This window comes from Alligator mississippiensis, chromosome 10 (genome assembly GCF_030867095.1).
Source record: "Alligator mississippiensis isolate rAllMis1 chromosome 10, rAllMis1, whole genome shotgun sequence".
Classification (NCBI taxonomy): domain Eukaryota; kingdom Metazoa; phylum Chordata; order Crocodylia; family Alligatoridae; genus Alligator; species Alligator mississippiensis.
The window spans coordinates 709,409-726,196 of NC_081833.1; the positions used below are offsets into that span (position 1 = coordinate 709,409).

At 55.1% G+C, this 16,788-nt stretch overlaps 2 protein-coding genes across 6 annotated transcripts in view; both read left to right on the forward strand.

Moving 5' to 3' along the window:
• The window catches only part of TTC28 (tetratricopeptide repeat domain 28), a 256,275-nt gene extending 248,806 nt beyond the window's left edge, over positions 1-7,469 (forward strand). For all 4 annotated transcript variants that reach the window (XM_059713310.1, XM_059713311.1, XM_059713312.1 and 1 more), the window contains 3 exons: positions 605-734; positions 1,033-1,140; positions 1,922-7,469. In XM_059713310.1, coding sequence (XP_059569293.1) covers positions 605-734; positions 1,033-1,140; positions 1,922-3,549 — 1,866 coding nt within the window. In that variant the 3' untranslated portion in view covers positions 3,550-7,469. The remainder of the gene's footprint in view (positions 1-604; positions 735-1,032; positions 1,141-1,921) is intronic.
• Positions 7,470-8,626: 1,157 nt separating this feature from the next.
• PITPNB (phosphatidylinositol transfer protein beta) overlaps positions 8,627-16,788 on the forward strand; it is a 51,353-nt gene continuing 43,191 nt past the window's right edge. For both annotated transcript variants that reach the window (XM_006270334.4, XM_006270333.4), the window contains exons 1-3: positions 8,627-8,696; positions 11,766-11,796; positions 13,002-13,147. In XM_006270334.4, coding sequence (XP_006270396.1) covers positions 8,677-8,696; positions 11,766-11,796; positions 13,002-13,147 — 197 coding nt within the window. In that variant the 5' untranslated portion in view covers positions 8,627-8,676. The remainder of the gene's footprint in view (positions 8,697-11,765; positions 11,797-13,001; positions 13,148-16,788) is intronic.

Consider the following 16,788-nt stretch of genomic DNA (forward strand, 5'->3'; position numbering starts at 1 on the left):
GCTGCCCCCAGGCTCACAGGCACAGGGACGTTGGAGCTCCTCAGGTTCAGGGCATGGTGGGGCGGGAACATGGGTGGTCCTTGACTCGCTCCTCACCCTGGCTGTCTTCTCTGCCCCTTTTGGTGCTGATGCTGCTCTGCGGAGCACCAGCTGGGAGCGGGCGCTGCAGCCCAGGTCAGGTTGGAGGGGCCGGGGATGGTGGGCAGCTCCTCTGGGAGCCCAGAGATGTGCCACACAAACCTCATGCTAGTGCTGAGCTGAGAAACGAGGGTGGCTGGGGCTCCCTCGCGCCCTGCAAGACCGCCCGGCCCGGCCGCGGCCACAGCCTTTCACCCGTGTCTCTGAGCAGCTGCCACACACCACCTTCCTCTCCTGTGCTCCTGCTGCTTTCCTGCTGTGCTTGCAACCCTGGCCCTCCGGCTCTGGCGAAAGCCTGTTCCCCCAGTGCCTCCCTCGCAGGGCCCACGACGGCAGTGACGGGCTGATCCTGGGGCCTGTCCTCTTACCGTGCCAGGCAGCGCCTGGCCTCGCGTGGGAGCCGGGGCGTCAGTGCCGAGGGGAGCAGGACAGTGCGGGAGGGCTGATGTTTGTTCTCTTCCCTCAGCTGCATCAGGTCCTGGTTCAGCTCCAAGCAGGAGAGAAGGAGCAGGACTTCTCTGCGGCGCCCATCCAGGTGTCCATCAGCGTCCAGCTCTGGCGGCTCCCAGGCTGCCACGAGTTCCTGGCGGCTCTAGGTAGGAAGCCACCCACTCCTGTTTGCCTTCCAGCCATGGCTGTGGTCTGGCATGGGGAGGGGAGCCGCATCCTTGGCCTGCTCTGTGCCACCGTTTCACCATGCTGGTCTCAGAGCCTCTCCCTTGGACTCCTGCCCCAGTCGGCGTGGGCAGGGATCCCTCTCCTGCTGCTGGCCTCTTGCGGGGGTCTTCCTGGGCTGGCACCCCCGCGGCTGGCTGGGTGCGAGCATGCAGCTAACGAAAGGGCGAGGTGGGTGTGTTGGGTGAGAAACAGCTCTGGGCTCTGTGTCCTCTGCAGGGTTTGACCTCTGTGAAGTCGGGCAGGAGGAAGTGATACTGAAAACCGGGAAGCAAGCGAATCGCAGGACCATGCACTTTGCTCTCCAGTCCCTGCTGGCACTTTTTGGTAAAGCCATTTGTGCTCATGTGCTCCCATCCCTTGGGCACGGGGTGGGCCACGGCCTGACAGGCGGGTGCTGTCGTTTCTGGTGCCAAGGTGAGGGAAGCTTCGCTGCAGCAGCAGATTCTGGTGCTCACTTACACCGGGGCCCCGTACGGTATTTCCATACCCAGGAGTTGGCACCAGAGACCTGCCTGGGGAATCGGGTCCATGCTGGGCAGACCGAGGCAGGCGCGGCAGCCTTCTGGCACTGCGCTGGTTGGCGTTTGCCCTCATTACTGGGGTACTCGGGAGGATGGAGCATACCGGCCAGGCCGGGCCAGGCTGTGCGAGGCACGGGTATAGCAGTGACTGAGGTGAAGGGGATGGTGTGGGGGTGAGCAGTAGGCAGAGCAGGAGAGAGGTCTGTGACTATGAACACCGGGAGGGCAGAGCGGCAGGACTAAGAGGTCGCCCCCACCACCAGCCTGGGGGTCCTCGAGCCCCGACCTGCCCCGGTGTCACTCTCTTGTCGAGGAAGACCCGCGGGGAGTCTGTCCGTCCCCACACAGCAGCTGCTGTTGGCGCCACAGACCCCGAGAGCAGCCCCACGCAAGGGATTGGCGTCGTGCCGCACCTCTCTGGGATGTTCGCACAGCCGAGGGATGGGAGGGTAGCATGGACCCTGCCAGACCCTAATGTTTCATGGATGGTCGCCTCGAGGCTTCGGGCTGGCGGGTTGTTCCTCTTCCGCAGGGGGGCCCGGGGCATGAGCTGGGTTTGTTAACCCCGGGGTGTTTCCATTTAGATTCTACTGAGCTTCCCAAACGCCTCAGCCTGGACAGCTCCTCCTCGCTGGAGTCCCTGGCCTCTGCCCAGTCGATTTCCAACCCAGTGCCCCAGTACCAGAACCCGCCGTTCTCGCCGACGTGTCCGGACAGCTTGGCCTCGGACGCCATTTCCGTGTACAGCCTGAGCTCGATTGCTTCCTCCATGAGCTTCGCTTCCAAGCCCGAGAGCGCGTCGGAAGGGGCCGGGCACAGAGGGCGCCAGGACTATGAACGGCCCAAGAACGTCTATCCCCACCGGCCCCCGGGGCCGCGGAGCCAGCTGTCTCCACAGACCAACCCCGCGGGCAGCAAGGACGACGAGGAGTACGAAGGGTTCTCTATCATCAGCACCGAGCCCCTGGCTGGCTACCCAGATGATGCAAAAGCGAGATTTTCCCCTGATCACAAACAGTCCAAAGCCGGCCAGACGGGAGAGGCAAAGGCCTCCGTCAGCTGCAGCGGGAGTGTCAGCACCCCAAACTCGCCCGTCAAAATGACTCTCATCCCCAGCCCAAACTCGCCCTTCCAGAAAGTGGGGAAGCTGGCCAGCTCAGACACGGGGGAGTCCGACCAGTCCAGCACCGAGACTGACAGCACTGTCAAGTCCCAGGAGGACAACAACCAGAAGCTCGACCCTCAGGAGCTGGCCCAGAAGATCCTGGAGGAGACGCAGAGCCACCTCCTGGCAGTAGAGCGTCTGCAGAGGAGCGGCAGCCAGGCGAGCAAGAGCAGCAGCCCGGCCGACGGTGCCTCGACGCCCACCGGCACCTCCGCCTTCCGATCCTCCGAGACCAGCGCCTTCAGCCGGCCTGTGAGCTCCGGCAACAAGAGCCAGCCCTCTCCCGTGACAATGAAACCAAAGCCCCCAACCAGGAGCTCGTCCCTGCAGAAGGTGAGCTCTGGCTACAACAGCCCCACCATGTCGGAGACATCCAACAAAGACGGCACCGGCCAGTCCAGCGGGCAGCCCTCTCCGAGCGCCGACTCGCACGGCTCCCTGACTGAGCAGCCTCACTTCAAGCTCAAGTACCCCAGCTCTCCATACAGCGGGCACATCTCCAAGTCCCCCAGGAACATCTCCCCAAGCTCAGGCCACCAGTCTCCTGCGGGCAGCACGCCCTCCCCGGCGCTCTCGTACTCCTCCGCTGGCTCCGCTCGCTCCAGCCCCGCCGATGCCCCCGACATAGACAAGCTGAAAATGGCAGCCATCGACGAGAAGGTACAGGCCATCCACAACCTGAAGATGTTCTGGCAGAGCTCGCCCCAGCACTCCCCCGGGCCCATGAAGATTTTCCGAGGGGCTCCAGGAACAATGACTTCTAAGAAAGACGTTCTCAGCTTGCTAAACTTGTCTCCGCGGCACAGCAAGGAGGAGAGTGTGGACAAGCTGGAGCTGAAGGATTTGTCTGTTCCCCGGCACCTTGCATCCCCACAAAAGAATCCCCCCAACGGACACCGGCGCCCTGAGGCGACCCACGCGGGGGCTTCCTCTCCTCCTCCGCCTCCCAGCAGCACTCCGGGAACGGCACGCCCGCTGAGGCTGCCGTCGGGCAACGGTTACAAATTCTTGTCGCCAGGAAGGTTTTTTCCTTCCTCCAAGTGTTGAGATGTCTTTTCCTACCGGTGGATTCCACTTGCAATGATGTTAAAGGTTCTCAGTATTCGCTTCCGCCCACTTGCCTTGATCAATGCAAAGCCACAGAGTCGTGCCTGAGGCGCTACGGTCACACCCGTGGTTTGCAGCGCGCAGAGATGAAACCGGCTGGCCCCGTGCTGCGCAGAGCACAAACGTGGCCTTCTGCTCATGGGTCTCGGTTCCTCTTGTCGGCGCTTTGGCCAGACGCAGCCGATGCCAGGTTTTGTGCAGCGTTCAGTACTAACTCTTTGCAGCGGCAGGTCCAGGGGACCTGTCTGTTCACAACCCGATAGCTTTCAAACCACCTACTGCATTTATTTCCTAGCCTGCACGGAGGCTGCACGGTTGGATTGTTTGTACAGAGATGGTGTGTGGCCGGGGACCCGGAGGGTTTGCGAGCAGTAACAAAGCTTTCACTTCTGCCACAAGAAAAACGTGCGCAGTTTCAGCCCAGAGAAGGACCGGCCCTTTCTCTGGTTTCGGGGGCTGGCGTGGGGGGTGGGGGAGGGCTGTGATAACGGGGTACGGCTGGGTCACAGCACTGCTATGTTAGCACTTCGACCCCACGGCTGGGTTCCTTGGGCAGGTCCCTGGCAGCGTCGTGACGCTGCGCTGTGGGGAGGCGTGTTCCCTTCCACATCCTGCTTTCCTGGTAAGTTTTTCCTGCTGCTTGATCTGGTCCCAGAGGCACATTTGGGAACCTAACAAGCAAAGCCCCAGCACGAGTTGTGGGCACATGATAGAGATGGGTGTTCAGTCCTGGTAAATGCTCTGAACTTGAATGCACCTGATTTCCCCGGGGCCAGGCTTCATCATGGCAGGGAGCTCGTCTGCCTGTGGGGGCTGGGAACAGGAGGGTGGGGTACGGTGAAGGGGAGAGGGCTACGCCCGGCACCTCCATCCTGCAGGACTCTGACTGTGAGCCCCGTCCTGTTCAGACACCCCCCTCCCCATGCTGGCCAACCCCTTCTGCGCCCTTTCTCATCACCCAGTCCATGTCCTCATTTTGCTGCTGTGGAAAGTCTCAGTCCTTCCTTTCTGGACTGAGCATCCCGGCAGACGAAGCAGGTACTTGTCGTGCTGTCAGAGGGCACCTGGGAGAGACCGTGCAGCCTGGCTGCATGCTAGAACCTATGCACCCCGTGTCTGCCGAGCCGCGGGCCCCGGGAGCAGCGAGGGGGGGAGGCTCTGCAGAGAGCAAGGCGGCGGGCCGGGCACCCGGGTGGTTTTGGGGTCAAGGTGGGAGACCATGTTTTATGCAAGCCAAGCTACACAATGCAAGCACCGAAGTGAATGCGAGGAAGCCTGAGTGTTTAGGTCACGCACCGTCACGAGACCTGGCCATGCGGCACCCCGGATCAGAGCACAGCGCTGCACAGGCCCGGCACGGGGTCATCGGACTCTCAGAGGTTCGTGTCACTGTGTGACCTTGGGCTGACTCGCCTCTCTGTGCCTCCGCTTCCCCAGCCACCTCAATGGGGACAGTGATTCCTACCTACCGACCTACCTCACAGGGGTGTTGTGGAAACCGGGTGGCCCTGGGCTTTGTTGTATCACAGTGCCTGTGCCCATGTTGCACCTACCCACTTGAGTGAGGGCAGCCAGCTCGCTGGGCACAGCTCTAGACGCTGATAGTCCCTCCAGCTGCAGGTTTGGAGGCTGCTTTGAAGTTCTGGGCCCTAGGATGTGTGTTGCTTTTTGAAATCCCTGAGGACAGGTGTGAGAGCAGGACACTGGATTCAGTTCTCACACCTCGATGCCCCTGAGAGAAGCTCAGTGCATGAATGATGTATGTAGCAAGCAAGCGCTGGCCCTACTTAGCGTGAAGATCCCCTGGTCCAAGGAGGAACTTTTCCCTTATCGCAGTTGCAGCAGATGAGGTGTGAGCACTAGAGGCGCGGTGTGTTCCTACAGACAGCTAGCAGGGAAGGGTGAGCAGAAAACCTGCAATGCCCAGGACCAAAAGGAGCTAGATCAGTGGTTTTTAACCCTGGGGGTCCATAGACTGTCTAAAGAGTTGGCAAAAGATGACTGTGATCAATTAGCAGCATGTGCGCACCCACACTTACAATTCACAGGGGTCCGCGCCTCCATTTGAAATTTCCAAAGGAGTCCGATAATGAAAAAAGGTTGAAAGCCACTGAACTAAATAGTCCAGGGGGTGGGAGGCAGGGTCCAAGGACAGACCTCACCCTATAACTTTTAACTTCATTAGCAAATGTTAAAAAGGGTAGTTGTTACAGTTCACTGGCCCTTGCTACAGAACGCAGCAACACAGCGAGGCCAGTCCCATGCCCTTTCCTCGTGCAGATTACGTGGCTGGGCGTTACAGCTTCCTGGGGATGGCCGGGGGCAGGGAGCCGTGGGCCAGGACAGTGACTAGGACTTTTGGGGCAGTGGGGATGCTGTTACTGATGCAAACTGGTGTGGTCACAAGGCCACCGAGAGGCCCCGTGTCACCCGCTCCAGTTCCGAGAGACATCCTCATTTCACCCTAGGGCGGGGGAGGAGAGCCGGGCCTGCTTTTTGTTTCCAGCCACAGTGCTTGGTGGCACGCTGGAAGTGCCCCCGTGTGCTGTGTATTTCAGTAGTCAGAGCCCCGCCGTCTGTGGGGAGCTGCTGTGTTGGCACAGCCCATTTCCACGTGGCTGAAGGCTTCGTGCTGGCCACCGGGGACCTGAACCGCTCCGGAAGCGTGAATCGGGAAACATGCATTCAGCATGGGAAGCAACGGGGAGGCAGAGACGAGGGGGGTTCAGCCTGGAGGGAAGCAGCGTCCCATACGCAGGGAGGGCCAGAGCCAGAGTGGTGGGAGCTGTGTTTCCATTGATACAGCCACAAACACCTGGTTTCGATGCCTACTCGGGCCCGCAGACACCTCGCACACCTCGCTCCCCTGCCCCCCAGATCGGAAGCAACCCCTTTGTGAGGAAAATGCCCATCGGGCAGGTTTGCCCTTTGCGTGGAGGCTTTCAGGAAGTCGAAGATAACCTGTTCTCCTTTTGATAGTAGACTCCCTTTTGTGGAATTTACATGCGTTTGTCGTCGTTGTATTTGTGCATGGTACCAGTGACAACACTGCTAGTACAGTGAGCAATAAGAAGTAGGTGTACTCCACTTTCACAATAAACTTCCCACGTGCAGAAGCCCCAAGGCAATAGGAAGTATTTTAGTTTGGTTTAACCCCATCTGTTTGACTGTGCAAGCCACTACTTACAGGTAGTTCGTTGACTGTCTTTAGCTTAAATAAATGGGAACAGCCAAAAAATGCAACTGACCCAAATCCAGTTTTATTCTGGTTTCGTTGGCTAGCCTGAGCTGGCCAGGTGCTGGTCTTCCTCCTCTTAATCGATGTAAGCACGGAAGCAAAAAGCGTTGAGGGGTGAATGCGGCGAAGGGCAAGCTACAGCCGCACACGCTGCCCCGGGGTTGCAGTAGGGTTTCGTGAACACCCCTCGTTCGGGCGGACGGGGGTCCCGGTGTTAGCGCGGGCTGGCGCTGAGCAGTGTCAGTAGACTGGGGCTCGTTGCGACGCTTCTGCTCGGCCGCGTTGTCCAGACAGGCTGCTGCCGCGCGCTGCGAACGGCCCTGGCGCTGCAGAGAGCCTCTGGAAGGACTTTGACGAGGGGAACTTCAGGACTGCTCCGCTCACCCGCCTTCCCCTGCCGCAGCTGCTCCGCACTCACTCTCCTTGTATGCAGTGTTAGCCATGTTTGGCCTATACGGACTTTTTTTGTAAATTAAAACTCTGTTTCCAGACAGCATTAAACTTTTTATATTATGAAATTTACCATGTAAAAAGAATTTCATATTTTTATTGAAATTGCTAAGGCATTTGGCCTTCCTTCTTTGTGATTTCCGTGTCTATTAAAGCATGAGTTCTCTCAGTCCCTCCGTGTCTTGTCCTGGCATCGCCTCTCTGACGGCCGGGAGCGCACTGACCTCCCCTCTGACCTCGGGCCATGGATGACGATCGCCGGCTCCTGCCCCGCTCCAGAGAAGACACCCGAGTCGCAGCGCGAGCGCCCTCAGGCCTCGGCTCCTGCGGCCGTGGGCAGCTCGTCTCTGCCGGCACCCGCGCAGAGGCCACGTGGACGTGGTCTGCGAAGCCCCCGGGAGGCCGTCGGGCTCGCGGACCGTGGGCAAGTTGTGCGCGGCGCTGACGCCTCTCATCAGTCTCCACGCTCCTGCTTTCCCACAGCCGCAAGAGCGTCGTCCTCCCCCGCGGAGACGGACTCGCTCGGGCCCCTGCGCGCGGCCCGGGGCCTGCGCTGCCTCGCGCCCGGCCGGCCTCTTTGGCCCTTTCCCCGCTGGCGCGTTCCCTGAGGCATCGGTGTTCGCACGGCGCGGGTCCCGGCTGGCGCTGGCGCTGCTTCATGGCGAAGTCGGGGGAAGTTCCCCTCAAGCGCTCGGCGCTGTGCACGCCGGCCACCGTGCCATGTCCTTTGCACGCTCGCCCCTCGCTGCCGTTGCACACGTGGCATGGGCCCGTAGCTCCCCGAACGCACCAAGGTGTGCGTGATGAACGTGCGCGCCACACGCGTGGCCGCCGCCTCGTCTCCGTGACCGTGGCCAAGACCTCGGGGGCGCGAAGGCCGGGCGGAGGAGGAGGTTGGGGGGCTGGAGCCGGCGGTGGGTGCAAGCATTGCTGGGATTTGGGGTATTGTGTGCGTGAGGGGAGCGCGGGGCACCCCTTCGACCGTTACTGTGGGCCTCCCTCGACGGCGCCCGCCACGTGGGGGGGGTGCGCATTCCGGGACACGCCCGAGGGGGGCGCAAAGGGCGCGGCACGGCGCCATGTTGGGTGTGGCCGCCGCAGGGCGCGGCCCAACCCGGCCACGCTGGGTGTGGCCGCCCGACGCACGTCAGCGCCGCGGGGCGCGGCGATTGGCCGGCTAGGGGAGCGGCGCGCCGTGTGATTGGCCGCGGAGCTGTCTCCCTCATTGGCAAGGGGGAGGAGCCCGGCCCCGGGGAGCGCGGGGCGATTGGGCGATTGGGCCCGCGGGGGCGGGGCGGCGGCATCCCGGAAGCGGCGCGGGGGCGGCTGGGTAAGCGGTGCCGGTCGCGCGTGCGCAGTGCGGGGCTGCGCGAGGGAAGATGGTGCTGATCAAGGAGTTGTGAGTGTGGGGCGGCCGGGCCGGGGGTTGAGGAGCGGGAGAAGGAGGCGGCGGCGGCGGCCGGGACCTCCCTCCGCCCCGCGGGCCCGGGCTCCTTCCAGCCTCTTCCGCCCGCTGCGGTGCTTGTCCCTGCGCGCGCTGCCGCGGGGGGGCGCTCTCCTCAGAGCCGCCTTACCTAAAACGCCTCCTGCCTCGTGTATCGGGGCCTGTAGGTCCCCTCTGCCCGAGGGGGGCCCGCCGGGCGTTGTGTTTTATTTGTTATCTGCTTCACGGGGTGTAAACGGCCCTGGAGAGCCCCCCTGACGCGGGCAGAGCCCACCCTCGCTCTGCCCCGCGTGTCGGGGGCGCGGCGCTGTCTGTGGTGAAGGCGGGGATCCAGGCTGGCCTGCGCAGGCTCGGGAAGCGGGCGGGTAACAACCGGGTGGCATCGACACAGCGAAACGCGGGGTGCTGCCTCTCGGGGAGTCAACACCAGCCCCGCGCGCGCCGGTTCGGCAGTGCTGCGCCCGCGAGCACCGCGGCCGAAGGGGCCTTGCGGGTCGTGACTGACCGCTAGATGAACACGAGCCACCGACGCGACGTCGCCGCTGGTAAAGCAAATCAACCCCTGGCTGGCATCTACTGGTGCATCCCGAGCGGATCCCAGGACGTCGTCCTCCCCCTGGACTGGGCCGCAGCGGGAGTGCTGCGTCCAGATCTGCGCTCCACGGGTCAGGAAGGACGTGGAGAAGCTCGAGAGGGCGCAGAGCCGCGCCGCGCGTGCGATCGCAGGGCAGGAGAACAGACCTTGCGGCGACCGGCTGAGAGCCACGGGGCTCTTCAGCCTGGAGCAGCGCAGGCTCAGGGGGACCTGGTGGCTGCCTATAAGCATGTAAGGGTCTGGGGGGACGCCTGTTCCCCAGAGCGCCCCGAGGGGTAACAAGGCCCAACGGTCACACACTCCTCCAAGACCGTTTCAGGCTGGACATAAGGAACAGCTTTACTGTGCGAGCCCCCCAGGCCTGGAACGGACTCCCCTCGGAGGTGGTGCAGGCACCTACTCTGGACTCGTTCAAGAAACGCTTGGGTGCTGAACTTGCTGGGTCCTTTGACTCCAGCTGACTCCCTGCCCCTGGGGCAGGGGGCTGGACTCAATTATCCTCCGGGGTCCCTTCCAGCCCCACCGTCTATGAAATCTACGGCGGCCCTTTTGCAATAGGAAGTCGCGCTCAGACACTAATTGGGGTTTGGAGGCAGTGCCTGAGCTGCTGAACGGTGAGGGGCTGCCCCAGATCAGATGTGCACGTGGCTCGCGGCAGGTGCTGCCGTCCTCTGCAGCCTCGCCGTGGCTAAAACGCAGTGGTGCTGCTGCTGCTTTGGGTTGGTTTTCTTGACGGCTCTGTCCTCACAGATCGGGCTGCGTCGTGCCATCTCCCCGAGGTACCAGCGCGGCTGCTGCGTGCCTTTCTCTCACCACTGACTGTGTGCATCCTGTATTGTTTCCCCCCCCGTGCGTTTTTAGCTGGATTTCCCAGCATGAATCCTCTTTTATGTGCTGCCCTTTTATAATCTAAGACCTTGAGTCAAGACAGTGGGTTGCTTAAATTACTTTGGGAACCGTTTATGGTCTCTGTTTTGGGCTGCAGGTGTATCTGTTAAGTTTCCCTTGAGTTGTTCTTGTAGGTAGTCAGATTGGACAATTTAGGGCTGAAATCTGGTTTTGGCTTCTGTCTGAAGGTGAATGTTTTTTAACCTTCAGATTGCCCTCAGCTGGGATTGGCTAATCTGTTCCCTGCCACAGGAGGGGTCTTGTAACTTTTACTAGAGTATAAAAGGTGAACCTCTGTATAGCCAGTCCTTTTTGGGAATTAAAGCTTTGGGAAGCAGTGGGCTCAGGAGGAAAACTGTTTCTGATGCTATTTCTAAGCATGTGTGGTGAGAAGACAGTTAGTAAAGTCTCCCTTCTTGCCACAAGTTATCGTGGGGGCAACTTGCATTGGAAGTCTGCAAGCATCTGAACAAAAAATGCAGCAAACTCCTCCCCCTGCTTACTTTAGAAGCAGGAAAGAGCAGAGTGGCCTACTGTCTGCCGTACTTCCTGAGCTCTGCTGCACAGCCTTTAAAGAAAAAACAGCTGTCCCCAAGGATCACCTAATATACTGGGCTTTAATTAGCCCAGTTTGATCGAACGACTAAAGTAACAGCAAAAAAGTGGGGAGCATTTATCATGTTCCTCTTATAAACTTAATTTGAATATGTAAATAGGTTTTAAACACAGATTGTGCTCTTAAATAAAAAATAAAAAATACAAAAGGTTTTAAAGGTTACTCAGTGCATAGCTGATTTTTGCATGGTTTGATTTTTTTTAATGATTTTTAGCATGCACAATTTTATCGAGCTTGTGATGTAAAATGGAATTAGTACAGACTGTATGTGCAGTGCAGCTTATTGTTGCTCAGTACATAGCAGCCTTTCATTTTCTGATATCAATGATATTATTTTACAATGTTAATACAGCACGTGGTACAGTTATCTGCCTGCTAACACGGAGCCTTGATCACCAGTACAATGGAGGACACCATGTATTCATTCCTTTTTATAATTGCCATTATTTCAGAGACACTTTCAGACTTGGGGTCATCTCCATTTTTTATCTTGCCTTGTGCTTGGCACTACTGTGTATTCAGGGCTGTCTCGGTAACGTGTGGAAGCAGTGGGATCAACCCAGTCTCCTAGATGAGGAAAGCAGAGGCCCCTGGAGGTGAAGTGATTTGCCCAAGATATTACACTGAGCCAGTGGCAGCACCAGGAATAGATCCTTGTTCTTCGTCTGTGCTTTTTTAACACTCAGATTCTTCCCCTGCCCCTCCCCACCCCATAACAAGTGTTTCAGGTGTGGGGCTGTGCTTGGTATGTAATGTCATACGTCTGTGTAACTACTGTTCAGCTACTGTGTTTATAGAAAGATCAGCGCAAATAATTGATTTTTACCCCTTCCTCTGTAAAAGCTACAATTGATATTGCCTATGAAAGTGGTGAACTTCTGACTACCCTGCTGATTATTTTATGTCTTCTTGTTTTCTCTTTCAGCCGGGTGGCTTTACCATGCTCAGTGCAAGAGGTATGTCCTCGTTCCACCTTTTTTGTTGGGCTTTGTCGTATTTAAAACCCAACTAGCCTGGATCTAAATGTTTTCTGTGCTGTGCATCCACCAGATGCGAGGTACTTTCCCACCAGTCAAGCAGAAAGAACCTCTTGCAGCTCAGTGAATTTCAGTGCAAGCAATGCCTACAGGCTAAGAGTCTCTAGCTGTGTCCAAACCATACTGGTACTTGTCATCAAGAAGAGACAATTTGTGAATCTCTTCATTGCAACAGAATCTTCCTGCTTATCAGGGCATTGTGATTCCAGCCAGTCCTCTTTTCCCCTTCATGGCAAGGATGTGAGCCCTCTTCCAGTGCCTGAAGATTTAAATGGCACTGAAATACATTTAATTGAAGTGTACTCTCAACAATCCAAGTGAAAAGGAAACCTGACTCTAAGAGCAACTGCACCCTCCATTCTCTGCCCTCTGGTAGCCAGTGCTTTCTACCTTAAACATGCCCTAGGGCAAAGGTTCCCAACCCCCAGGCCACGAAGGGTTGCCTGCTGGTCTGCCAGAGGATTGGCTGGTGGACTGGAAGTCCAGAAGTGACCAGCATACTGTGGATGGGCGGCCAACCCTGTTTTATTCTCAGTATAAAACAGGGTTGGCTGCCGGTCTACAGTTTGCCAATCTGTGGCCACTTCCGGTCCATGGTTTGCCAGTCTGCAGTCTAAAAAAGTTGGGAACCACTGCCCTAGAGAACCAGCTGGCTTATGCCCCTTTGCAACGTCCTCTTGGCTAGAAGTGTATGTGCTGGATACAAGGCTGGGAACACAAGCAAATTATTTTAAAATCTTAACTGTAAGCTAAAATTGATTAAATAAGTACGCTGACTTCTTTTGGCCAGCTGAACCTAGTGGTTCCTACTTTACCTGGTTGGCATGAAAACGAATAGCATGAAGGGTAAAATTCTTCATTTGCCCCTTCCAGGGTGTACGTACTGCATTAGCGTGGTACAAAGTTGTGTGCTGAGCTTGCTCTTGTAAACCAGACGTTTTACCAAAGGTCTGTAGGGTCCTTTAGAATTCATTTCCCTTCTTGTGCAGTTCACCTGTACATGCCAGCTTTAATCTGACTATGGAATTTTGTAGGGAACTATTATCTGTATTCCGTACAGGTTGAATGGTGTCCTCTCGTCTCTCTTTAACACTGAAATATTGCATTTCTTTTTCAATTTTCAGTATCAAGTTGGGCAACTTTACTCTGTGGCTGAAGCTAGTAAAAATGAAACAGGTGGCGGCGAAGGAATTCAAGTCTTAAAGAATGAGCCTTATGAAAAGGATGGTGAAAAAGGACAGTATACTCACAAAATCTATCACTTAAAGAGGTAAGGAAAGGTTTGTTGGCCAACAGACTGATTTTTTTTTTTTTTTTTTTTAAATGTAATAGCCCCATCTGAGGAGGAAAAATCTGCAACAGACTTACAGGCTCAGTGGTGCTACGCTAGCTAGCACTGTGTCTGAAAGGGACCTGGGGATCATAACTGACCATAAAATGAATATGAGCCACCAGCGTGATGCTACAGTTAGCGGAGCAAACAACATGCTGGCATGCATCAACTGATGCATCTCAAGCAAAACTAAGGAAGTTACTCTCCTGCTCTACTCGGCATTGGTGAGGCTGCCGTTGGAGTACTGCGTCCAGTTCTGGGCGCCGTACTTCAGGAGGGATGTGGAGAAGCTTGAGAGAGTCCAGAGAAGAGCCACTCGTATGATTAGAGTCCTGAAGAGCAAGCCATACGAGGAAAGGCTGACAGATAGGGGACTGTTCAGCCTAGAAAAGAGAAGACTTTGGAGGGATTTGGCATCAACTTACAAATGTATCATGGGACAGTAAGAGGGGCTAGGCAAACAACTGTGGAATAGACTCCAAGCGGGAGTGGTGCAGGCACCTACCCTGGAGACCTTCAAAAGGAGACTGGGTGCACACCTTGCTGGGGTTATTTGACCCCAGCAGTCTTTCCTGCTTAGAGCAGCAGGCTGGACCCAATGATCTGATGAAGTCCCTTCGAGCCCTTAACTTCTGTGAATCTGTGAAACAATGCTAAAATTTCCCACCTTCTCACTTTATGATGTAAAAATCCTGCATCGGGCAGGAAATGCTTACAGTCATTTCAGAATATTTGGGGACAGAGGAGAAAACTTATTATCTTGTGACTAACATGTCTCGTGTCCAGGACCAGTTTTTTGTCAGTGTCTGTCTGCTTTTATCCTGCCATTCTTCAGCCCCTCAAGTTTTGCATCTTAAATGCAGTTGGGTTTTTAAATAGGGACAGGCAACCTTGAGCTCAGGATTAAAATTCAAAATGGCATTGATGAATTTTGAGAAATAATTGAAAACCAGCAACCAGTTCAGTAAATACAAGTACTAGGTACAAGACTTGGAAATGAGAGAACAAAGGCAAAAATACAAAATGGAGAATAGTGATACTACAGAAAATGATCTTGGGGTTCAAGTGCATCGCCAGTGGGTCAATGGTAGGATGCAGTTGTGGAAAGGCAGACGTCATTCTGGCATGTGTTAATAGCAGTGCTGTATAAGACGTGGGAGGTAGCTATTTTGCTCTACTTGGCCCTTGTGAAGGCTTGGCTGTATACCATGTTCAGCTTTTGGCACCAGACTTTAAAAAAGGTGCAGGCAACTTGGAGGAAGTCCAGAGAAGAGCAGCAAGAAGAGGAGGTTTGGAAAATGACCTCTGAGGAGTGGCTAAAGGACTTGAGTTTGTTTAGTCTAGAAAGGAAGGGCCCATAAGTCTTCAACTTTATAAAGGTTATTATAAAGCAGTTGCTTATCAGTCATTCTTCATGTCCACTCAGTGTAGGACAAGAAGCAACTGGATTAATTTAAAGCAAAGAATATTTAAGTTTTATATTACTCTTTTGACAGTGTGGTTTGGGAAACACTGAGCCAGCCACCTTGGGAGGGAGGAATGTGGAATCCCATTCTTTGGAGGCAGTGATACGTGTTTAAACTGTTTGTATGCTAAGGATGGTGGAGATGTGTGTGATTCTGCCATGTTGCAGAAGGACAGGATAGATGGCTTCTTCACGCCCTTTGCAGGTGTATGTTCTCATATTCCAGATGATTATGATACTTAAGCCTGTGCTTTTTTCAGTAAAGAAGACAGCCATGCCAGCAGTGTGCTTGCCATAGTTTTACCTGAACCTTTTCCATGTGGGACAAGCATCTCCTTCAGTCTAAGGTGTTCCTGGATAGTTTCTGACATCAAGTGTCCTGTATCGGATTTGCTACCAGTATTTTAACTCATGTGAGAGTTCCATACCTTAAGACAGTTTCTTGCCTCCTGGCTTGATGTTCATGGACAAGTATGGTGTTTCCAGGGTAAAGAGCTATTTAATATCTTCTGGATCTCCTTAGCTGTTATTTTTACTTATGGGAAGGATAATGTTTATTAGTAGCGGTCTGTCAGCGTTATAGCTGCAATCTCGGTAAAGCTGCTAGTACTTCTGATTTGTTATGACAGCGTCACTATTCTGAACGCGGTCCAGTGCATCCAGGAGTACAGTTCAGTATCTCATGCGGTTGTCATTGTCTCAGGTAGCACGCAACAGAAGGCTGTAGTGGAAGGCCTGTGAGGAGTTAACTAATGAGGAACTGAATCAGAAGTCTCCTGTTGCAGTCATAGATATGGCTGCGCTTGGGTACACCCTTCCTCTCTTACTCATCCTTCTCTGGGAAGTATGAGGAAGAGTTGCTCATCATCATTGCCAAGGCGTAACCAGGTTCAGGCTCCAGGGGTGTCTGTGATGCCCCCTGGTGGCCACACAGCCCTTACTCGGCTCCAGCTCTAGGGTGCCCTTTCCTTATTACTGGCCTGCCATGCCTTGATGTAACTGTCTGTAAGGGAGGCTACCTAATGGGTCCTAGAGCAAGCCCCAGTTCCACTAGATGCTGGCTAGCTCTTCTGGGCTCCTGCTGGTCTCCATCCTGCCCTCGCTGGATGGGCCTTCATGCGCCCATCACTGCCCTTCCCCAGGGCATCTAGTAGCCTTAAGGGCTAATTGTGGCCTCCGACCTCCCCTACATGGGGATACTGCCATATGGTTTCAGTCTCTCCTCTCTTCAGTATATGGCTAACCACTGGGCTGGTGAAGGCTAGAGGCTGTAGTGTTTTTATTCTGTAACGTGCAGGCTCTTACTTGAGCATTGGACAGCACTGCCTGACCTGGGTCACTGTCTGTGGGAGACTGGGGTATGAAGGATATCTACTTGATTGTAATACAGCCCTGGTAAGTTGGGAGAAGCAGCTGGAAGCTACAGCTGAGGCTGCACATCTGCCTTTCATATCCTTGATTATAGGGCTGCTCTTGGATCTGGGCTGCTGTTAGATCATGTTGTAGTAGATGTTTCTGGGCAGGGTCTCTTGCTGTCTGTGCTCAAGAGCACGTGACCTTTTCTTAATATAAGCCTTGCTACCTTCCTGCAGGCCTGCAACGTCAGGGTTACAGCAAGGTGCTTCAAAATGTGGAGGTGAATGTGACTGAAGAATTTTTTTTTGTTGAAAGGTGACTCTTCCACTTCACTTCTGGTACCGAGAAGCTTGGATGAGTCCCTAAAGTGCCCGCCTCTGGTTTAAGTCCAGCATCGTGGTCCCTTCCTTTGCTCTTGACTCTGAATAGTCTTACTGACCCATCAGCCTGTTCTCTTGACCTTATGCTGTGGGGCATTGTAAATATTCACCATTAAAAAGTGTGTTGAGGAACTGAGCATTAATGGTAGAAGTAATGAAGTGATTAGAAAGCAGACTATAGAGATAAATTACTCTGATAAGATGGTACTTGAGCCTTTCACCTTGAGAAATCGGGTATAAAATCCTGAATTGAGTTGCAAGAAAAATGAGTTCAGTAGCAAAATCTATCTATATAGTTGGATAACTGTCGCAAACACTGTTATTTGGACAGAATTGGTGTAGAAGAGGTCTGTCACTGAGAGTCGTGTTTCAGGTCA